This window comes from Vipera ursinii, assembly GCF_947247035.1.
Source record: "Vipera ursinii genome assembly, chromosome: 1".
NCBI classification, from domain to species: domain Eukaryota; kingdom Metazoa; phylum Chordata; class Lepidosauria; order Squamata; family Viperidae; genus Vipera; species Vipera ursinii.
In genome coordinates, this window is record NC_139512.1 from 16084730 (window position 1) to 16105242 (window position 20513).

A 20513-nucleotide genomic window follows, 5' to 3' on the forward strand; every position below is an offset into this window, starting at 1 on the left:
CTCCAGGCCTTCCTGTCCTCTACCATCTTCTGGAGTCCCTTTAAGCTCACGCCTCCTGCTTCAGTGACTCCATCCAGCCACCTCCTTCTCTGTCGTCCCCTTCTCCTCTTGCCCTCCATCTTTCCCAACATGAGGCTCTTCTCCAGTGAGTCCTTCCTTCTCACTAGGTGGCCAAAGTTTTAGCTGCAGGATCTGGCCTTCTAAAGAGCAGTCAGGGTTGATCTCCTCTAGGACTGACCGGTTTGATCGCCTTGCAGTCCAAGGGACTCGCAGGAGTCTCCTCCAGCACCAGAGTTCAAAGGTCTCAATTCTTTGGCGCTCAGCCTTTTTTATGGTCCAGCTTTCACAGCCATACATGGCAACTGGGAAGACCATAGCCTTGACTATACGCACTTTTGTTGGCAGGGTGATGTCTCTGCTTTTTTTTTTTTAATCCCATTTATATCCCGACCTTCTCTGAAGACTCAGGGCGGCTTACAATCTAAAGCACAAATCATTCTTCTTCACCCGCAACACGAGGCTCTTTAGTTCCTCTATTGTATAGATAGTCCTCATCTTATATCGGCTCACCATTCAGAATTCCATTGTGTTAGCCGTGAATTTTGGCAAGGTTCTTAACCCCATGTGCCTCTGTCAAAAGAGGATCCAAGCTGGAAAGGTAGATTAATATCTTTTTATTTATGCATCAGTAATAAGATGGGTCTCCCACAGGTGCCAGGTGAGGAGACCCTTAAAAAAGGTGAAAAATCTTTGGAAAGCGTCATTTCCTTGGCTAGCATGATTTGAAGCATCTAGTGAACGTGCCCAGTAACTATAAGTCAGGGGTCTTCAAACTTGGCCCTTTTAGGACTTGTGGACTTCAACTCCCAGAATTCCTCAGCCAGCTGGGACTTGAAGTCCACAAGTCATAAAAGGGCCAAGTTTGAAGATCCACTGGAGGTCTTGTAGTCCAACCCCCTGCTCAAGCAGGAGACCTTATCACATCCCAGACCAGGGGTCTTCAAACTTGGCCCTTTTATGACTTGTGGACTTCAACTTCCAGAATTCCTCAGCCAGCTTTGCTGGCTGAGGAATTCTGGGAGTTGAAGTCCACAAGTCATAAAAGGGCCAAGTTTGAAGACCCCTGTCCCAGACAAACGGTCATTTAGTCTCTTCTTGAAAGCCTCCAGTGATGGAGCACCCACAACTTCTGGTGGCAAGCCGTTCCGCTGGTTAGTTGTCCTCCCTGTCAGGAAGTTTCTCCTTAGTTCCAGGTTGCTTCTCTCCTGGATGCGTTTCCATCCGTTGTTTCTCGTCTTGCCTTCGGAGAAATAGGTTGGCCTCCTCTTTTGTGGCCGCCCCTCAAATTCGGGAAGACTTGGCGGTCCAGGGCTGTCCTGGTCCCCCTCAGCAACATTTTAAGACCTCTGGACTTCAACTCCCAGAATCCCCCAGCCAGAAGAAGAAGAAGAAGAAGGAGCGGCACGGAAAGGGGCGTGGCTTCCCTGGTCCTCCCTTTCCCGCCAGTCGCGGAAAAACCGAGCCTGTGGGGGGGGGGGGAGAGACACGGTGAGAGGTGCGCACGCGCGAACTCCCTCCCTTTCTTCCCCCCCCCATCTCTCCCTCCTGTCTCTGAGGCGGGCTCTTCTTCGCCCGGACGCCGCCGCCGATTGGCTCCTCTTCTAGGCCGGCTCTGGAAGCGGGTTGGCCGCGCGCGGAGGGGGGGGCGGGGCGGGGAAAGAGGGGGCGGGGCCCGGCTGCCCGTCAGGTGCGCAGGTCGGGCGAGGCGGCTGACAGAAGCGGCGGCGGCGGCGGCGGCGGAGGCGGCGGGCGGGCGAGAGGCCTCCCTCCTTCCCGCGCTCGCTCGCTCGCTCGCTCAGCGCCGGCCGGAGAGGAGATGGCTCGGGCCGGGCCTGGGCGCTGAGGAGAATCCCGGCGGCGGAAGGGGCGGGGCGCCAGGTGAGAAGGGGGCGGGGCCAGGCCGGCCTGAGTGACAGCGGCAGGAAGGCCCGGAGCCGATGGAGGAGGAGGAGGAGGAGGAGGAGGCCTGGCCGGTTCGGCGGGCGGCCCGCCCGGGGAGGAGGAGGAGGAGGAGGAGGAGGCGGAGGAGACGGGCCGGGCGCTGCGGCAGCGGAGCCCCGAAGGACGGCCGCCGTCTCTGCCGCCGGCCCGGGGTGAGCCTGGGGAGGGTCCGAGGGGGGTGGGGTATGGTGGTGGGGGGCTTCCAGGGGGGTGTCTCCGCCCTCCCCGCCTCCGAGGGCCTCCCGAGCCCTGGCGGCAGCAGGGAGGGCGCGAGGGAAGCCTCTTCCCCTTCTCCCGGCAGCCCTGGGCTTTCCTGGTGGCCTCCTTTCCCTGGACTTCACTCTTTCCCCCTCCCCCTGCTGGGCTGGCCCTGGGAGGGGGGAGGGGGGGCTACGTTTTGTGCCCCCTTTCTAGGTCATGTATGTGTGTGGGGGGGAGAACCCCTCCATGCCTTGGTCACCTGTCAGCTGCCGGTAGTCCTCGACTTACGAGGGAGCCAGACATTAAGAAGGGACTGCGATGGGATGGGTCAGAGGTATAGGCAACCTGGGCTCTTTTACGACTCGTGGACTTCAACTCCCAGAATTCCTGAGCCAGCTGTGCTGGCTCAGGAATTCTGGGAGTTGAAGTCTACGAGTCGTAAAAGAGCCCAGGTTGCCTACCCCTGGGATAGGTTATTATTTATTATTATTTATTACATTTATATACCGCCCTTTCCCTGAGGACTCAGGGCGGTTTACAGGGAATTAAAAACCAACAATACAAAAGTTAAAACCAGTTAAAACCAGGTTCTCCTGCTCGAGTGGCGGGGGGGGGCTGGACTAGAAGACCCCCGAGGGTCCCTCCCAGCTCCGTCCCATTTCCCATTCCTTAAACCGCACAGTCAGCTTTGGCCCCGTGTTACGACCTTTCTGGCCGCTAGTTGTTCAGTGAACCTCTGTGTTGGCTAGGGCCAGGGACAGGGCGGTTTGGCGAATCTGGCTTCCCCTGTTGAACTTCGTCGCAAAAAGGGGATCGTGTGACACTCCACCCCCCCACACCCCCCCCCCAGAACACCACAAACGTCAGAAATACGAGACGGCGGCCAAGCGTCTGAATTTTCATCAGCTGGCCCCAGGGAGGCTGTAACGGTTGTAAGTGTGAAAAACGGTCGTGTGTCACTTTTTTTTTAGTGCTGTCACTTTGAACAGTCACTCGATGAAGCGTCGTAAGTAAGAGGACCGCCTGTATTGGCCGTGTTGTTGTGCTGGCCTTTTGAGTCTGTTGTGGGGCTGGGGGGCAGGGAGGGAGTGTGGCTGTGTCCCCCCCAGGATGGGCATGCCTGGCCAGGGTGCTTTCTCTGCTGTGGCTTATGGGACAGGCTGGACCTTGCTGGGTTACAGGAGAGCCGGGAAGATTTGGCTCTGGGGTCAAAGGATCAATGGTGTGGCCTGGGATGATCGGCGGATGGGGCTAGTGTTACGGATGGCTGTAAATCAGGGGTTTCCCAAAACTGGTAACTTCCAGACTTGTGCACTTCAACTCCCAGAGTTCTCTAGCCAGCCATGCTGACTTGGGAATTCTGGGAGTTGCAAGTCCACCAGTCTTAAAAGTTGCCAAGGTTGGAGACCCTTCCTTTAAATTGTGACTCTAACTTCGCTCACCGCTCCTGGGCTCTTTCTGGTCGATGGGTAACTGTTGGTTTAATAGGGGACGGGAGGCTAAAATATATGAAGAACAGTTGCTGGAATTGGGTCTGTCCAGTTTAATGAAGAGAAGGACCAGGGGAGGACATGATAGCAGCCTTCCAATATCTCAGGGGCTGCCCCAAAGAAGAGGGAGTCAAGCTATTCTCCAAAGCACCTGAAAGCAGGACAAGAAGCAACGGATGGAAACTAGTCAAGGAGAGAAGCAACCTAGAACTAAGGAGAAACTTCTTGACAGTTAGAACAATTAGCCAGTGGAACAACCTGCCTCCAGAAGTGGTGAATGCTCCAACACTGGAAGTTTTTAAGAAGAGACTGGACAGCCACTCTTCTGAAATGGTATAGGGTTTCCTGCCTGAACAGGGGGTTGGACTAGATGACCTCCAAGGTCCCTTCCAACTTTATTAGTGTTGTTGTTGCTAGAAATATAAGAGAGGAGCCATGCCTGACTGGACTGGCTCCAAGGCCTGGCCGCCTAGGAGAGCATTAAGACAAAAGAGCAACTTCCCTGGTTTGCTGTTCAGGAAGTTGTGCAGGCCTCGTTTCCTGCCACACTGTTCCTCTGTTGTGTTCACGAGGACAACTTTGCAGGCACATGAGAGCTTTTCTGGGCCAGCCTCGTTTGGCCCCGTGTTTCTCATCAGGGGCAATTCTTGAAGTGCATGGACTTCAGCTCCCAGAATTCCTTAGGCAGCAAGCTGGCTGGAGAATTCTGGGAGTCCATCCACTCATCTTAAAAGTTGTCACGGTTGCACAAAACGGATCTAGCTTGTGCTCCAGGGGGGGGTGTGCCCTCAGGGGCTTCTGGAGAGCCCACGACCCACAGTGACTCTGAAGTTACAATGGCTCTGAGAAAAGGTGACTTATGACCCGCTTTTCACACTTAACGACCGTCATAGCATCCCCGCATGGTCACATCAAAAGTCGCATGTTTGGCAATCGACTCGTATTTATGGCGGCCGCAGTGCCCCTTCCGACCTTCTGACGAGCAAAGTCCAGGGGGGAAGCCAGATTCGCCTAACGACCGCGTGACTAATTTCACCGCTGCAGGGATTCACTTAACAACAGTGGCAAGAAAAGTCGTAAAATGGGATAAAACTCACGTAACAAATTATTTCACCCGGCAACAGAAAATATTGGCTGAATTGCCATAGTTCAGGGGTCGCCTGTATGTCCCCTTCCATACATGAGTTTTTGAGTATGGAAAACACTCTTTTAACTCTTGTGTTCATTTCCAGCCTTGATACAGCTGCTTACTCTAGTTTTTGACAGACAGCCCGGAGTAACTAAAGTCCCAGTCTGGAAACCCTGGGGCCCTGAGTTCTAGTCCTGCCTTGGGCACATGGCCAGCTGGCTTCCCTTGGCCCAGTCTCTCATCCCTGGGAGAAAGGCAGAGGCAATCCCTGCCAAGAAAACTACGGGGACTTGCCCAGGCGGTTGTTAGGACTCCACAGTGACTCACACACACACACACACTAGCTGTTTAACTTTGCTTCCCTGGCATGGGCAAAACACGCACCTTTTCTCTTCCTGTAAAGCAGGGCCATTTCCCCCATCTCTACGCTGCTGTCTTAGAATTTGAAGGCATTGCGAACCAACTCTGGATGTCGGCCTTTGCAGGCTTCCGATTCCGACAGCTGAGTTTCTAAGACCAGACCACAGTCTGTGCCAGATGTAGCCAGCAAGGGTGTGAGTGTGTGAGTGAGCCTTCTCAGAGCTTTCGTTCTAATCCAAATATATATACACTAAGCCAGCTTATGGCAATAATTCCTCTCACATTACATTACATTACCTTACCTTACCTTACATTACATTACATTACATTACATACACACACACACATACACACACATACATATATACACACACACACACACACACACACATATATATATATATATATATATATATATATATATATATATATATACCACATACATATACACACACATATATGTACACACACACACACACATATGTTTTCGTAGATTTTCACGGGTATATGTATGTAGGTCTTGGCATATTCGGGTCTTTTCCCGTGTAAGATTGAGTGTGTCTTGGTGACGTTTCGACAAGGTCCCACTAGTCATCTTCAGGCTGGTGTCTTCGGCTTCGTGCTTCAAGCCGAAGACATCAGCCTGAAGATGACTAGTGGGACCTTGTCGAAACGTCACCAAGACACACTCAATCTTACACGGGAAAAGACCCGAATACGCCAAGACCTACATATACATACACACACACACACACACATACATACACACACACACACACAAACACACACACACACCCCTAGTAAAACCACACCTGGAATACTGCATCCAATTTTGGCCACCATATCACAAAAAAGATGTTGAGATTTTGGAAAAAATTCAGAGAAGAGCAACTAAGATGATCCAAGGAGACTGGAGACAAAAACATACGAAGAACGGCTGCGGGACTTGGGTTTGGCCAGTCTAGAGAAAAGAGGAAATGAGAGGGGGGGGGACATGACAGCAGTCTTCCAGTATTTGAGGGGCTGCCACAAAGAAGAGGGGGGGGGCACGTTATTCACCAAAGCACCAGAGGGAAGGACGAGAAACAACGGATGGAAAGTAATCAAGGAGAGATTTATTTATTTAGCGTATGGCTGGTCACACACAGAATTAATCAAGGAGAGAAGCAACCTGGAACTGAGGAGAAACTTCAAGACAATTAACCAGTGGAACAGAAGTTGCCTCCAGAAGTCGTGGGCGCTCCATCCCTGGAGGCTTTTAAGAAGAGTCTAGACAGTCACTTGTCTGAGATGGTATAGGTGCTTCTGCTCGAGCGGGGGGCTGGACTAGAAGACCTCCAAGGTCCCTTCCAGCTCTATTCGATTCTACACACACACAGACACACGCGTGCGCTAAGCCAGCTTCTGGCAGTGATTTCCCTCATATTACAGGTAATCCTGACCAGAACGGAGCCCAAAATTTCTGTTGCTAAACAAGTCACCAAGGGAGTTTCCTCCCGTCTTACGACCCTCCTGGCCACCGTAGTTAAGCCAGTCGCTGCAGTTAAGTGAGCAACAGGGCTTGCCAAGTGACTCTGCCTTCCCCCTGGACCAGGGCTCAGCAACCTGAAACAGTGAAAGAGCCACTCGGAACCGGTTCCCTCACAAAAGGAAAAACTGGGAGCCGCAAAAAATGTGTGCGCATGCGCGCACGCGCAGAACGGGGTTTGACTGAAGAGTGGAGCCAAGGCGAGATATGCACCTACCCTGCATATTTGAATTGATTGGTTGAACTTTTTTAGTCCTACATTTTTTTGGGGGGGGGGGACTGCGCATGGCAGAGAACTGGGAGCCGCAGGAGACGGCTGAAAGAGCCGCATGCGGCTCGGGAGCCACGGGTTGCAGACCTGTGCCCTGGACTTTGGCTTGTCAGGAGGTCGCCAAAGGGGAAATCAGATGACCTTCCGGGACACGGCGACTGTCGTAAGTGCGTGCCAGTTGCCAAGCCGCCACATTTTGATCCTGGGACCGTGGGGGGTTTGTGTGTGCTGCAACGGCCGTTAAGTTTGAAACGGGCTCCCAAGCCCTGTTTTCAGCAATCTTGTAACTGCACAATGGTCACTAAAAGGAAAGGTTTTAAGTTATGCAGGAAGGTTGTGTGAAGGTTGAGGAGGAGGAGGTGGGAGACTTATAAGATTGGCATGGAGAGAGGAAAAAGGGGAGGGGGAGGACGGGGAGGGGGTTCAAAGGGGATGCCAACTAATCACAGCTTGCTTCAGGTAGTTAATTGTTCTTTTTCTGGGAGCTGCGCCGGTTGCTGGACTGTTAGCCTTTCTTTTGGCCCCACCTGTCTTCCGCCGGCCGTTTCCTCCGAGGAGCTCCCGTTTTCTCACCCTGTTTGATTTCTGGACAAGATCAAAGGCGATCTGAATCTCGGCCGCGGCTCTCTTCGACTGTCGGCCAGAAGCCATTTTTGTGCCATCTGGGGCCGGGAAGCGGATCGCAGCGGTCGCTTCGTTTGGCCACTTCCGTCCCTTCTGCCTTTGGGCTGCCTTGGGACTCGGAGCGGGCCGCTCTCCCCTGCCCCGCCCCAGGAGTGGATTCCCATCGGATAAAGCGGTGGCCGTGCGGACTCAGCTGATCGATCGATCAGTCCATCAGAATAGGGCTGGAAGGGATCTTGGAGGTCTTCTAGTCTGGGGGTCCCCGACCTGTGGGCCACTCCTGGTCCACGGCCTATTGGCAAATGGGCCGCAGGAGTGGCTGGCAGCGGTGCGCACGCAGCCCCACTGACACGGGTGTTTTGGGGGCTGACTCATACAAGCATGGCGGGGGCTTGCGGCCCCACTCGCAGGAGCATCCCAGGTGCTTTTGGCCCCACTCGTGTCAGCAACGGGGGCTCCTGCGCATAGGTGCACCCGTGCCTGCCCCTCCCACCACGCCATCCCCTCTTCCTCCCGTCCCCTGCTCTGGGCTGCCAACCTGGAAAGGTTGGGGGAGTCTGTATCTAGTCGAACCCCCGGCCCACTTCAGACAAGTGACCCTCCAGTCTCCGGCAGTGGAGCGCCCACAACTTCTGGAGGCGGGTAGTTCCACTGGTTAATTGTCCTCACTGTCAGGAAGTTTCTCCTTAGTTCCAGGTTGCTTCTCTCCTTGACGAGTTTCCATCCGTGGCTTCTTGTCCTGCCTTCAGGCGCTTTGGAGAACAGCTTGACTCCCTCTTCTTTGGGGCAGCCCCTGAGATCCTGGAAGGCTGCTATCCTATCACCCGTGGTCCTTCTCTTGTCTGGCCGTTCCCAAATCCTGCAGCCGTCCTTCCTATGTTATGTCCTTCCTATGTTATACCGGTGTGAAAATTTGTCACTCGGGGGGGGGGGGGAAGGCCTTCCGGACCGTCGCCGACCTTTGGTCTCCGTCAGTTGCTGCAGCCAGCACGGCCAAAGGTTAGCGGTGGGTTTTTTTCCCCCCTGCATCAGGGCAGGAAGAGTTACAGGTCCTAAGCCCCCTTTTTCCCACTCCGCTGCCGGGGGGGGGGGTTAAAGCAAAGCCTGCTTCCCGAGGGTGTTTTTTCCCCAGAGGAGGAAGACGTCTCGGCTCTTTCAAGCCGTGGGATGGCGTGTTCCTTTTGGAAAAAAAAAAGAAACGGGTGGATTAAGTGGTGTCAGTCGAGCTTCTGCTGTTGCTTTGACTCGTCCCCTTGTTTTGGAAAAGAAGAGGGCCGGGGCAAAAGTCCCCCCACGTTCCTCTCCAAGAGAATTGCTTCTTCGGCTTGCACAGAACGTATTTCTTTGTGTCTAAGAAGAGAAGAGGCGGCTTTCGTGGCTATCGAGCCGTGGCTGTAGGTAGCATCTGTTTGTAGAAGGCTGGAGAGAAGCTCAAGAAAACGCTTCCCTTTTTGTGGTTTTGCCACCCACAATTTTAACGGTGTGTGTGTGTGTGTGTGTAAGGTGGGTTTTCCACACCCGCTCATCTCTTTCGGGTTTTGCAACTCTCCTCCCTGTGAGTCTCTTGCCGGCGGCCAGAATTGCAAGACAAGACGTTGCGTAATGTGCGTGTCGCTCTCTTTTCATTTAAAAAAAAACCCAACGCAACAAAAGCTTAGCCAAGTCAGGGGATGCGTAGAGCAAAATGAATTAGCGTGGGAAAAGCTGCCTGCTGAAGGAGAGAGTCTAGAATCACCTGGGCTCCGCAGAGATGGGCGGCGTAAAAATGGATTGATTGATTAAAATCTTAATAAAGAAACAGCGTGCATGGGCCTTTCTCATTTCATATCCTCTCTGTCTCTCTCTCTCTCTCATTCTCTCATTTCCAGCTGATCATGAACGTGCCGTCTGGCTGCTGAACCCAGCGTCGTTTCCCCCCCTCCCCCGTTGCCATGACAACGGGGGATTGCTGCCACCTCCCTGGCTCGCTGTGTGACTGCCCGGGCAGTGCCACCTTGTCCAAGTCAGTGGACGATTCGGATCTGGGGCGCCCCCAGTACGTCACCCAAGTCACCGCCAAGGACGGCCAGCTGCTCTCCACGGTGATCAAAGCCCTGGGCCCGCAGAGGTGAGGCCCGGCCCGTGCTTGCTTGGCTAGAGTCTGGGGGAGGGTGTGCGTGTGGGTGGGTGGGTGGGTGTGGTTGCGTGCCAGCCAGCCAGAGAGCAGAGCAGCGGGAAGGAGTTGGATGAGCACCTCCGAGGGTGCAACCCTGAACGCGGGCCGTTGGGCTCCCGTGCAAGGCTAAAGTTACAGCGAATCTTAGCTTGTGTTGCACCCATTGTGAGTCATGACTCGCAACTCCTTTCCCCCCCCCTCCGGTTTAATGTCAAGAAATGCCCCCTTGGGAGCGGGCAAGGCTGATGATGCCAAGAGCCACTTCAGAAGTTGGTTCGATTCCCCATGCTGGCTGGGGAATTCTGGGAGTTGAGGTCCACCCATCCTAAAGTTGCCAAGGTTGAGAAATGCTTAGAGCAAAGTGTTGCCGATTTCCCCTTTCAGCCAAATCTGCCTGAGCAGGGGGTTGGACTACTGTATTTTCCGGCGTATAAGACAACTTTTTAACCCATGAAAACCTTTTCAAAAGTCGGGGGTCGTCTTATACGCCGGGTGTTAGGGTTAGGGGCGGTTTTATTGTCCGATGTTACAGGAAAAACCAGAGGCAACACCCCTCCACACATACACACACGCAGGCAACCTCGGCAGCTCATTGATAGGGGGGGAGGAAGGGGGAGAGAATCACAAAATTGCTGTCTGTTGTCGAGCCCTGTGGGCCCGACACTACGCAGGGGGTCTTGTTCCAAAAACAAGCCCTGCTTCACCTACTCACCACCACCCCCTGCACACGGCTCGCTCCATGACCCGGCGCTCCGACAAACAAGGGAGGAGGTCGCCCGTAATCAGCAAGCCCGACTATCAGCTGATCGCCGGTTCCTGGCTTTGCAAACCCGACGACCAGCTGCTTCACGGCGTTTGCACGGTCTGCATCGCAGGGCTTTGCTGAGGACCCTGCAGGCACTCAGGAGGACAGCCCAGTCTGCCTTGCCGTACAGGGAGCCTGGGCACTACAAAACATGCTAGCTGTTCCCTTGCCTGCCGACGGACCTGTGCCGGGACTGCATGCTATAGCCTGCGCGCTGGAGGCAAGGGCCGGCTGTTTTCCGTCGGTGTCAGATGGACCGGAGCCGGGGACTGCTGGAGGGCGGCCCTGGGATATGTGGACGAGCCCGCTGGAGCCAGATACGGATGGGGGGGCAGTTGGTTGGAGAGGGATAGGCACACACTGGGAGCACGTTAGCGTTTTCACCCGGGTTGGGGTAGAGGGGGTTTGGAGAAGAGTCACCCAGGATACTAACAGCAGCAAGGTTTACAACGCTGAAGTTGTCGAGAGTTGGAAGCATGTGGAGGTTAAAGAAACGCAGGCAGGCTCTGGATGCGCGGAAGTGTACTTTGTACATTGCTAAGCACATTGATTTGTGCTTTAGATTGTAAGCTGCCCTGAGTCTTCGGAGAAGGGCGGGATATAAATGGTTTTTTTTTAAAAAAAAATTGCGTCTTGGAGACAGGGAGGGCTGGGCAGGCAGGGAGGGAGAGAGAGCTGACCCACCCAATCCTAGCAGACTTTGTATGCAGTGGGGTAGTCTTATACGGCGAGTATAGCCCAAACCCTATAATTTAACAGGAAAAGTAGGGGGTCGTCTTATACGCCGGAAAATACGGTAGATGACCTTCAAGGTCCCTTCCAACTACTACTACTACTACTATTACTTCTTCTTCTTCTTCTTCTTCTTCTTCTTCTTCTTCTTCTTCTTATTATTATTATTATTATTATTAGTAGTAGTAGTAGTAGTAGTAACACCAGCTGCCTGCAATTAGTGCAGGTTCGCATCCCACCAGGCACAAGGTTGACTCAGCCTTCCATCCTTCCGAGGTAGGTAAAATGAGGACCCAGATTGTTGGGGGCATAAAGCTGACTTTGTAATAATGCCGCTTTGGGTGTGTGTGAAAGCCCTAATAAGCAGGCATATACATAGAATTAAGGCTACTGCTAAGCTTGTAAGCCGCCCTGAGTCTTCGGAGAAGGGCGGGATATAAATGGAATTAAAATAAAATAAATAAAATATAATAATAATAATAATAATAATAATAATAATAATAATAATAATAATAATAATAATAATTTTTTTTAATTATTATTATTATTATTATTATTATTATTATTATTATTATTATTATTATTATTATTATTATACCAGCTGCCTGCAATTAGTGCAGGTTCGCGTCCCACCAGGCTCAAGGTTGACTCAGCCTTCCATCCTTCAAAGGTAGGTAAAATGAGGACCCAGATTGTTGGGGGCAATTAAGCTGACTTTGTAATAATGCCGCTTGGGGTGTGTGTGTGAAAGCCCTAATAAGCAGGCATATACATAGAATGAAGGCTACTGCTAAGCTTGTAAGCCGCCCTGAGTCTTCGGAGAAGGGCGGGATATAAATGGAATTAAAATAAAATAAATAAAATTATTATTATTATTATTATTATTATTATTATTATTATTATTATTATTATTATTATTGTTGTTGTTGTTGTTGTTGTTTTGTTGTTGTTGTTGTTGTTGTTGTTGTTATTATTATTATTATTATTATTATTATTATTATTATTATTATTATTATTATTATTATCCCCGTCCTCCCCTTCTCCTTTTGGAGGTGCCATGGACGGAAATGGTTTCTGTTCCCCTGTCAGAATTTTCTCTCTGGCAAGAGAAAACTGCTTTTAGACAGTGGGAGGCTAAGTGCCCTCTTAGTCAAAGTCAGCCGCATTCCCTCTGCCCCACGGGGTTCGGTCGTGCGGCCCAGTCTCTGGCCAGGGTGGGGATGATCAAGCCTTAGCAGAAAGAGGCCACCTGTGATTTCTGGAGCCCTCGTTTCCCAGGTATCTATTTCCTCACTTTAAGCAAAGAAACAGAATGACCCTAGATGGGCGAAAAGGTGGGGGAGGCAGGATTGACTTCCTGCTGGCTTCCCCAGTGAGAGACTTTCCACGTTGGGGAAGCTTGCAGGAAGCCTGTGAAATGACGGTTGGGTGAAGCAGACTCAGCTTTGCCAAATTCTAGTCGTATAGGAGCGGGGGATTCCAAATTCTGGATGCCTTCTTTGAACTAGCCCAGGGGTAGGTAACCTTGGCTCTTTTATGACTCGTAGACTTCCAGAATTCCTGAGCCAGGCTGGCTCAGCTTGGAAACCTCTCCCTTTCCCCTCAGCATGGCTGGCTGAGGAATTCTGGGAGTTGAAGTCCACCAGTCATAAAGCGGCCTAGGCCTAGGCCAGGGGTAGGCAACCTTGGCTCTTTTATGACTTGTGGACTTCAACTCCCAGAATTCCTCAGCCAGCATGGGGGAACTATGGCCCCTTCATGACTTGTGGACTTCAACTCCCAGAATTCCTCAGCCAGCACGGCTCAGCTTGGAATCCTCTCCCTTTCCCCTCAGCATGCCTGGCTCAGGAATTCTGGGAGTGGGAGTCCACGAGTCATAAAAGGGCCAAGGTTGCCTACCCCTGGGCTAGCCCATCCGAAGCCCATCGATTCCAAAACCCATGACCCTGGGATGCGCTGTTTCGGCCAGCTGGAAGGTTACAAACAGGAATTTTTGCTTAATGAATTATGCGCCGACTGGAATTTGGCTGGCTTCTCTCGGAGAAAGCCCCAGCATCGGCTTTCAGGATCCCAGCCCTGGGAGTGAAGAGTTTTTTCAGCCAGCTTTCCATGTCAATGCTTTTAAATCATCGGATAGGTCTCTCTTCATTATTGTGTATATTGTGTGGACTAAAGGAGACGATCTTGTTGCTAATTTTCTAAGAGGTCTGGCCCATTTTTAATCATTAAGTCTCCTTGACCTCCCAGATCCCCATTTTTGTTCTGGTATAGTTGTCTTCAATTCGATCTGGTCTTCTTGTTTTCTGGAAACCTGGCTTGCAAAAGAAGAAAGCTAGAATTAGGTTGAAAAACTGCCCCCTCCCCTGATTTATTAGCCAGGATCCTAAACTGTCAGTCAGTGGGCTAACGGGAGATTTTGAAATAAAAGGAAACTTAAGTACTAGATTTAAAATAGTCAGAAAATAGTAAAAGAACAGGGGATTAATTGGTTGAATATTGAAGGTTTAGATTAACAAGGGAAATTTAAATTATATGAAAATAGGTTTGAACTATTGATTAGCCCAGTGTATATAGATCAGGGGTAGGCAACCTCGGCTCTTTTATGACTCATGGACTTCAACTCCCAGAATTCCTGAGTGAGCATAGCTGACTCAGGAATTCTGGGAGTTGAAGTCCATGAGTCATAAAAGAGCCGAGGTTGCGTAGCTACCCCTGATGTAGATGATGGATCTGAACTAATAAAAAGATGCTGTATTATTAAGGCGGTGATCTATTAGGGTGGGAAGTAGAAAATGTTTATGGAATAGAATAAGAACACATTTAAGTTTTAATAGGTGTATTTTAGATACTACAATTTTTATGAAGTGCGGTAAAGGAAATTTGGGTTACCTGAAAATTAAATACTGTGGATATTAAAGGTTAGATTGGAATACTCTAATTAAAAATTAAAATTGGTAAAAACTTTATAGCAGGACATTGATTGTCTATCGAGAACCCTTAAGATACGTATAAGCAAAAAGGGAAAAAAATATGGTGTTTATAAATGCGATAATGAAATTTTTACTGAATTTTGATAACAATTAGAAATTTACTAGCATAAATAGGAGATAGCAAATGCTAAGGGAAAATTGAGAAGAAATATTTGATGGTGTAACCTGAGATACTCACTAAGGACTGTATTACGGATCTATTGTTTAACCCAGTTACCACATTGCCTTCTAAAACGTTATTCTGAACTTAATAAAATCTTAATAAAATCTTTTTTTTTTAAAGAGTTTTACCAGCAAGGTTGTGGCACTCTTCCCAAAACGGACGGGAGAACTCTCTTCCATTCCCTCCCCCCCTCCCCCCCCGGAGACCCCAGTGTCCTTTTTTCTTACTCTCGTGTCCCACTATTCCCTTTCCAGCGATGGCCCGATCTGTCGGATCTGCCACGAAGGCGGGAACTGGGAGGGCTTGCTCTCGCCCTGCAACTGCACCGGCACCTTGGGCGCCGTCCACAAAAGCTGCCTGGAGAAGTGGCTATCCTCCTCCAACACCAGTTACTGCGAGCTTTGCCATGCGGAGTTTGTGGTGGAAAGACGGCCGCGGCCCCTGTCGGAGGTGGGTGCGTCTCCTGGGCTCCTGCCCAGAGGGAAAGTCAGGGCGGGGCGTGTGTGTGTGTGTGTGTGTGTGTGTGTGCGCGCACGCTTTGACACATGCAAGGAGAGAGTTAGCTTGGCTCAGCCGGGTGACGGGTCAGATGGACCAGTACGATTCGGTTGGCCTCTGGCCCGACCCATCCCGGTGTTATTTGGGGCGGCTTGAGATGTGCCAGACGGGTTTCGGGGATGTGGAACCAGCCCTGAGCAGGAGGAGACGGCAGAGATTGTATGATGTCTTGTCCACTTGCCTCCTTCCTCCTGCCTCCCCCCCCTCCCCGCTTTCCCCACTTCCCCACCTGAATGTTCTCCTTCCTCTCAACCTCTAAAGAAGGAGTTGAGGCACCGGAAAGAGTAAAGAGCGGCAAAGATGATTTATTTATTTATTTGTTTGTTTGTTAAATTTATATACCGCCCTATTCCCGAAGGACTCAGGGCGGTTCACAGGGCAGTTAAAACAGTACAAAAAGAGAATAAAATGGAATTAAATTAGTACAAGCCCACAATTCATAATAACAATAAAATTAAAATTTTAAAATTAATTTAATATAATTTAATATTATGATTGGGGGGCTGGAGGCAAAAAAGGCATGAAGAACGGTTGCTGGAATTGGGCATGCGGTGGCTCAGTGGGTTGGGACGCTGAGCTTGTCGATCAGATGTTCGGCAGTTTTGCGGGTCGAATCCCGAGTGCCACGTAACAGAGTGAGCGCCTGTTACTCGTCCCAGCTTCTGCCAACCTAGCAGTTCTAAAGCACGTAAAAACGCAAGTAGAAAAATAGGGACCGCTACGGTGGGAAGGTAACAGCGTTCCGTGCGCCTTTGGCGTCTAGTCATGCCGGCCACGTGACCACGGAGACGTCCTCGGACAAGCGCTGGCTCTTCGGCTTGGAAACGGAGATGAGCATCGGCCCCTAGAGTCGAAAACGACTAGCACGCATGTGCGGGGGAACCTTTACCTTTAACTTTTAGTTTAACGAAGAGAAGGATGGGGGGGACAGGAGAGCAGCGTTCCAGTATCTCAGGGGCTGCCCCAAAGAAGAGGGAGTCAAGCTGTTGTCCAAAGCCCCTGAAGGCAGGACAAGAAGCCACGGATGGAAACTCGTCAAGGAGAGTCCTCCCAAAGTTGCTTTTTTTTTCCAGGAGGCAACTGGACTTCCTTGTTTTTCTTTGAAGACCTTTCGCTTCTCATCCCAGAAGATTCTTCAGCTCTGACTGGATGGTGGGGAAAGTTCTTCTTCAGTCAGAAGCCTCTGGGGTGAGAAGCGAAACGTCTTGGAAGGAAAAGCGAGAAAGTCCAGGTGCCTCCTGAAAAAAAAAGCATCTTTGGGACAACCGTGACCTGGATGGCTGGGAACCTCCACGGACGTTAAATCAAGAAGCAACCTGGAACTAAGGAGAAACTTCCTGACAGTGAGAACAATTAACCAGTGGAACAGCTTGCCACCAGAAGTGGTGAGTGCTCCAACACTGGAGGCTTTCAAGAAGAGACTGGACAGCTGTTTGTCTGAAATGAGACTGGGGCTCCTGCTCCAGCAGGGGGTGGACTAGAAGACCTCTGAGGTCCCTTCCAACTGTGTTGTTCTCTGTTCTCTTTGTCCTCCCGCTGCAGTGGCTCAGGCACCCCGGGCCCCGCAACGAGAAGCGGACGCTGTTTTGCGACATGGCCTGCTTCCTCTTCATCACTCCGCTGGCGGCCATCTCGGGCTGGCTCTGCCTGCGGGGCGCCCAGGACCACATGCAGTTCAACAGCCACCTGGAGGCCATCGGCCTCATTGCCCTGACCATCGCTCTGTTCACCATCTACGTCCTCTGGACCCTGGTCAGTGCTCCCGGGCTCGGGTCCCATAACGGTCACTTGCACCCCTCGGGAAGGGCCTCCGCTTTTAGCTTTTGACCTGCGACGCCAGGCGTGCTCCTCTGCCGTCCAGGCACGACGTTGTTTCTGATCCAGGCCCCCTTCAGCTCTGGGGCCCTGGGAGCTGTCTGGGCTTGGCGGGTTTCCTTGCAGATGTTTCATGGCCCAACTAGGTAACATCATCAGAGCTGGGAGGGAGAGGGGTTTGTGGAGAGGAGGAAGAGGAGGATTGGGGGGTCCCGAGTGCTCTCTGGGCTTGGGGGCTTTCCTTGCAGACGTTTCATGGCCCAACTAGGGAATGTCATCCATCAGTGCTTTGGCTCCCCTCATTTCTGCCTCCGCCCCCCTTTCTCTCAAAGCCGTGAGCGTGACTCAGCTGTATCCTCCCCTTCACGCCCTTTTCAGATCATATCCTTGTAATGCACCATCGTCCCCAGGTGGGCCACTGGGAAGTCCAGTCCTGCTCCTTTGACCTGGACTGGACCGGCCTTGCTTTTCCAGGACAGGATGAGAGGAGCCTACATTTCTTTTCTCCGCTGTTGAATTTCTTCCCATCTTCTCCCCCTCCCCCCCCCCCAAAATCCTCCCACATCTGCCTGGCTTTATGGCTGTGCTTTTGGGGAAAAAGTCTCTCCTAGTCCGAGATGCTTAAAGAGGCAGAAGGTTTTCTGCATGGGTCTAAAGCAGGGGTGGGGAACTTTTAAGACTTGTGGACTTCAACTCCCAGAATTCCTGAGCCAAGGTGTCCCACCCCTGGTTTGAAGGAGTAGCAGACCAGCTAGGAGGCGATGGGAGAGAAAAGAAAAGAGCCCCCCAGCATCAGAGCTGGGAGCCATAAGGCAGCATCCTTAACCTGGGGGCATCTGCAAGGGTGGGGCCGTAGCAGGGGTTTTCTCCAGCTTGGGGGGCAGCTAAGGTGGGCAATGTCTCCAATAAGTAAATAAATTATGTCAGACCGTGCACAGTCTTACTGCGTGAGATAACCCAGGAGCAAACACAGTAAATGGTGGTCTGTATTAAATAGTGGTTTATCTTACACTACCTACAATATCATACACCAGGAACAATATACAACATACACGTGCTTATACAGCAGGATCCAACACACCGCTGTTACAGCAGGAAACGGAAGAGAGAGCAAACACATCTGCTGAGCCTTCCCTTTTATGCAGAGGCTCTCCAAGGGACACAGACCCTGCTGGCTCTTAAAGAGACACAGACCCTGCCGGTTATTCCCATCATTACATCTTACATTACATAAGCTGATTAGCTGGTAAATCATTACCTTGACAAAATAAAAAACTCAATGTCTCTCCTCCCCCCCCTTATTCTTTCTGCTTTAGGAAGGGAAATTCAGACCTTTCTTTTCATCCCAGTCTTGTATTTTAAAGCTTTTGGGGGTTGTGGGGGACTAAAATCAGGGCATGGCAAATACTAATTATCCTCATGGGCAATGGGTAAGGCAGACCTCGGCTTACAAAGTTACTGCGGCACGGAAAAAAAAGCGACTTATCCTTTTTCACACTTAACGACCTTTACGGCATGCCCCCATGATCCAAATTCAGAGGCTGGGCCACCAGCTCACAGTTACGACGGCTGTGCAGCGTTCACATGTGTGTGTGTGTCACGTGATCCCCTTTTGCGTCCTGCTGGCAAGTGAAGTCAATGGGGGGTGGAGCCGGTTTCACTTAACACCCGGGTTACTGGCTTAACATCGCACGGATTTGCTTAACAGCAGTGGCAAGGAAGGTTGTAAAACGGGAGGCAAAACCCGCTCGGTAACCATCTCGCTTAGCAACGGAAAAGTTGGGCTGAGTTGTGAGTCGTAAGTCAAGGACTGCCTGTGTTGTTTCAGTTACTGGGCTGGAATCGGAGCTCTGGGGTGCTCCAACACTGAAAATCTTTAAGAAGAGTCTGGACAGCCATTTGTCCGAAATGGTACAGGGTTTCCTGCCTGAGTAGGGGGTTGGACTAGATGACCTCCAAGGTTCCTTCCAACATCATCATGCTTATCATCCTTATCGTTATTTATTATTGTTTTGTCCCAGGTGTCGTTCCGCTACCACTGCCAGCTCTATTCCGAGTGGCGAAGGACCAACCAGAAGGTCCGGCTGATGATTCCCGACGCCAGGAACCCCTCCCCTGCCCCTCACTCCCTGCTCTCGGCCAAGCTGCTGAAGAAGAAAGCCAACGAGACCACCGTCTGAGCCAGGGGCGCCCCTTGTTCCCCCCCCTCCCACCCACCCCGCTCCAAAAGCGGCGGAAGGGAGGAAGAGAACGAGGAGGAGGAAGAGGAAGGAAGAGAAAGCGGACTTGTCGAAACCTCCAGCCTGGCCGGAAGGGAGCTTGCCGTCCCGTTCATCGGTCGAGCCCCCTCCCGACGCCGAAAGACCACCGATTCCCCGGGGCGCGTGCAATGGCCTGGGGACGCGGCCGGCCGAGGGGCATCCTTCGGCCCCGCTCCGTCCTCAAGAGGCCCAGTGGGGAGAAGGATACAGCTCTCCCTCCACCCGTGTAACTATCTTATATTATAGCACCCTAATTATTGTTGTAATTATAATTTGATGACTGTTTCTTAGTTTTCAGCGGTTGTGTTCAGGGCCCTCCTCTCTTCCTGAACGTCGCTATGGAAGGTGCCTCTCAGTGCAGGGTGGGTGGGTGTCAGTGGCAGCTTTGCTTCCCATGCCCCCCCCCTCCGAGGGCCCGAGGGTCCAGCCTGGGCCAAGGAGCAGCAGGCCTTGCTTGGACAGGCCGCGTGCAAAAAGCCGGAGGTTGGTTTCCCTGTCGCTGCTCACACCGCCGCCGACTCTCTCGGCCCCTTTTATATTTTTTGCACTATGTAGGTGGGTGGGTGGGTGAGGAGGGAGGGAGGGGGCTGTTGTCTTTCCCCCTTCTTGTTCCCCAATGATGTTGCTCTCCCTTAGAGGACCCTGTCCTTTCTTGAGTGTGGATCCAGATCTAAATATCCCAGAAGGAGTAAAAAAAAAAAAGCAAAAACCAAACTACACCAAGAGAAAAGGATCTGACGTTGAACCGGACGGAGGGTGTCTTCTTCTTTTTTTTCTTTTTTTAAAATAAAGGCTGTAGCCATCTGGCTTACAGAAATGACCACCGCGGGGTCTCGTAGCCTTCATGGTGTGTGGACGCACGACGGGCTGATCGGTCAACCAGGGTGGCTGGCCTCTCTCGCTCGTTTGGGCTGGCCTGAACCAAACCACCTCGGCTCTTTTACGGCTCGTGGACTTCAACTCCCAGAATTCCTGAGCCAGCCACGCTGAGGGGAAAAGGAGAGGTTTCCAAGCTGAGCTGTGCTGGCTCAGGAATTCTGGGAGTTGAAGTCCACGAGTCATGAAGGGGCCATAGTTCCCTCTGCTGGCTCAGGAATTCTGGGAGTTGAAGTCCACGAGTCATGAGGGGCCCATAGTTCCCTATGCTGGCTCAGGAATTGTCATGAAAGGGCCAAAGTTTTCCCCATGCTGGCTCAGGAATTCTGGGAGTTGAAGTCCACAAGTCATGAAGGAGACATAGTTCCTCCAGGCTGGCTGAGGGATTCTGGGAGTTGAAGTCCACGAGTCATGAGGGGCCCATAGTTCCCTATGCTGGCTCAGGAATTGTCATGAAGGGGCCAAAGCTTCCCCCATGCTGGCTCAGGAATTCTGGGAGTTGAAGTCCACAAGTCATGAAGGAGACATAGTTCCCTCATGCTGAATCAGGAATT

General features: G+C 51.6%; 2 protein-coding genes across 7 annotated transcripts in view; both read left to right on the forward strand.

Annotated features, from left to right (window-relative positions):
- RAB11B (RAB11B, member RAS oncogene family) overlaps positions 1 to 14833 on the forward strand; it is a 40556-nt gene extending 25723 nt beyond the window's left edge. The window contains exon 6 of the mRNA XM_083364866.1: positions 14704 to 14833. The gene's annotated coding sequence lies outside the window, so the exon portion shown is untranslated. The remainder of the gene's footprint in view (positions 1 to 14703) is intronic.
- On the forward strand, positions 1734 to 19368 carry MARCHF2 (membrane associated ring-CH-type finger 2). Of its 6 annotated transcripts, none has more exons than XM_083364716.1 (5): positions 1734 to 1938; positions 9473 to 9711; positions 14704 to 14899; positions 16550 to 16759; positions 18844 to 19368. In XM_083364716.1, exons 2-5 carry the CDS (start codon positions 9536 to 9538, stop codon positions 19000 to 19002), a joined length of 741 nt encoding a protein of 246 aa, XP_083220842.1. In that variant the 5' UTR covers positions 1734 to 1938; positions 9473 to 9535; the 3' UTR covers positions 19003 to 19368. The 6 variants fall into 6 exon arrangements, with proteins under 6 accessions (XP_083220842.1, XP_083220841.1, XP_083220844.1 ...); XM_083364715.1 differs by having other exon boundaries at positions 1931 to 2153; XM_083364718.1 differs by lacking the exon at positions 1734 to 1938 and adding an exon at positions 7080 to 7143.
- The last annotated feature ends 1145 nt before the right edge of the window (positions 19369 to 20513 follow it).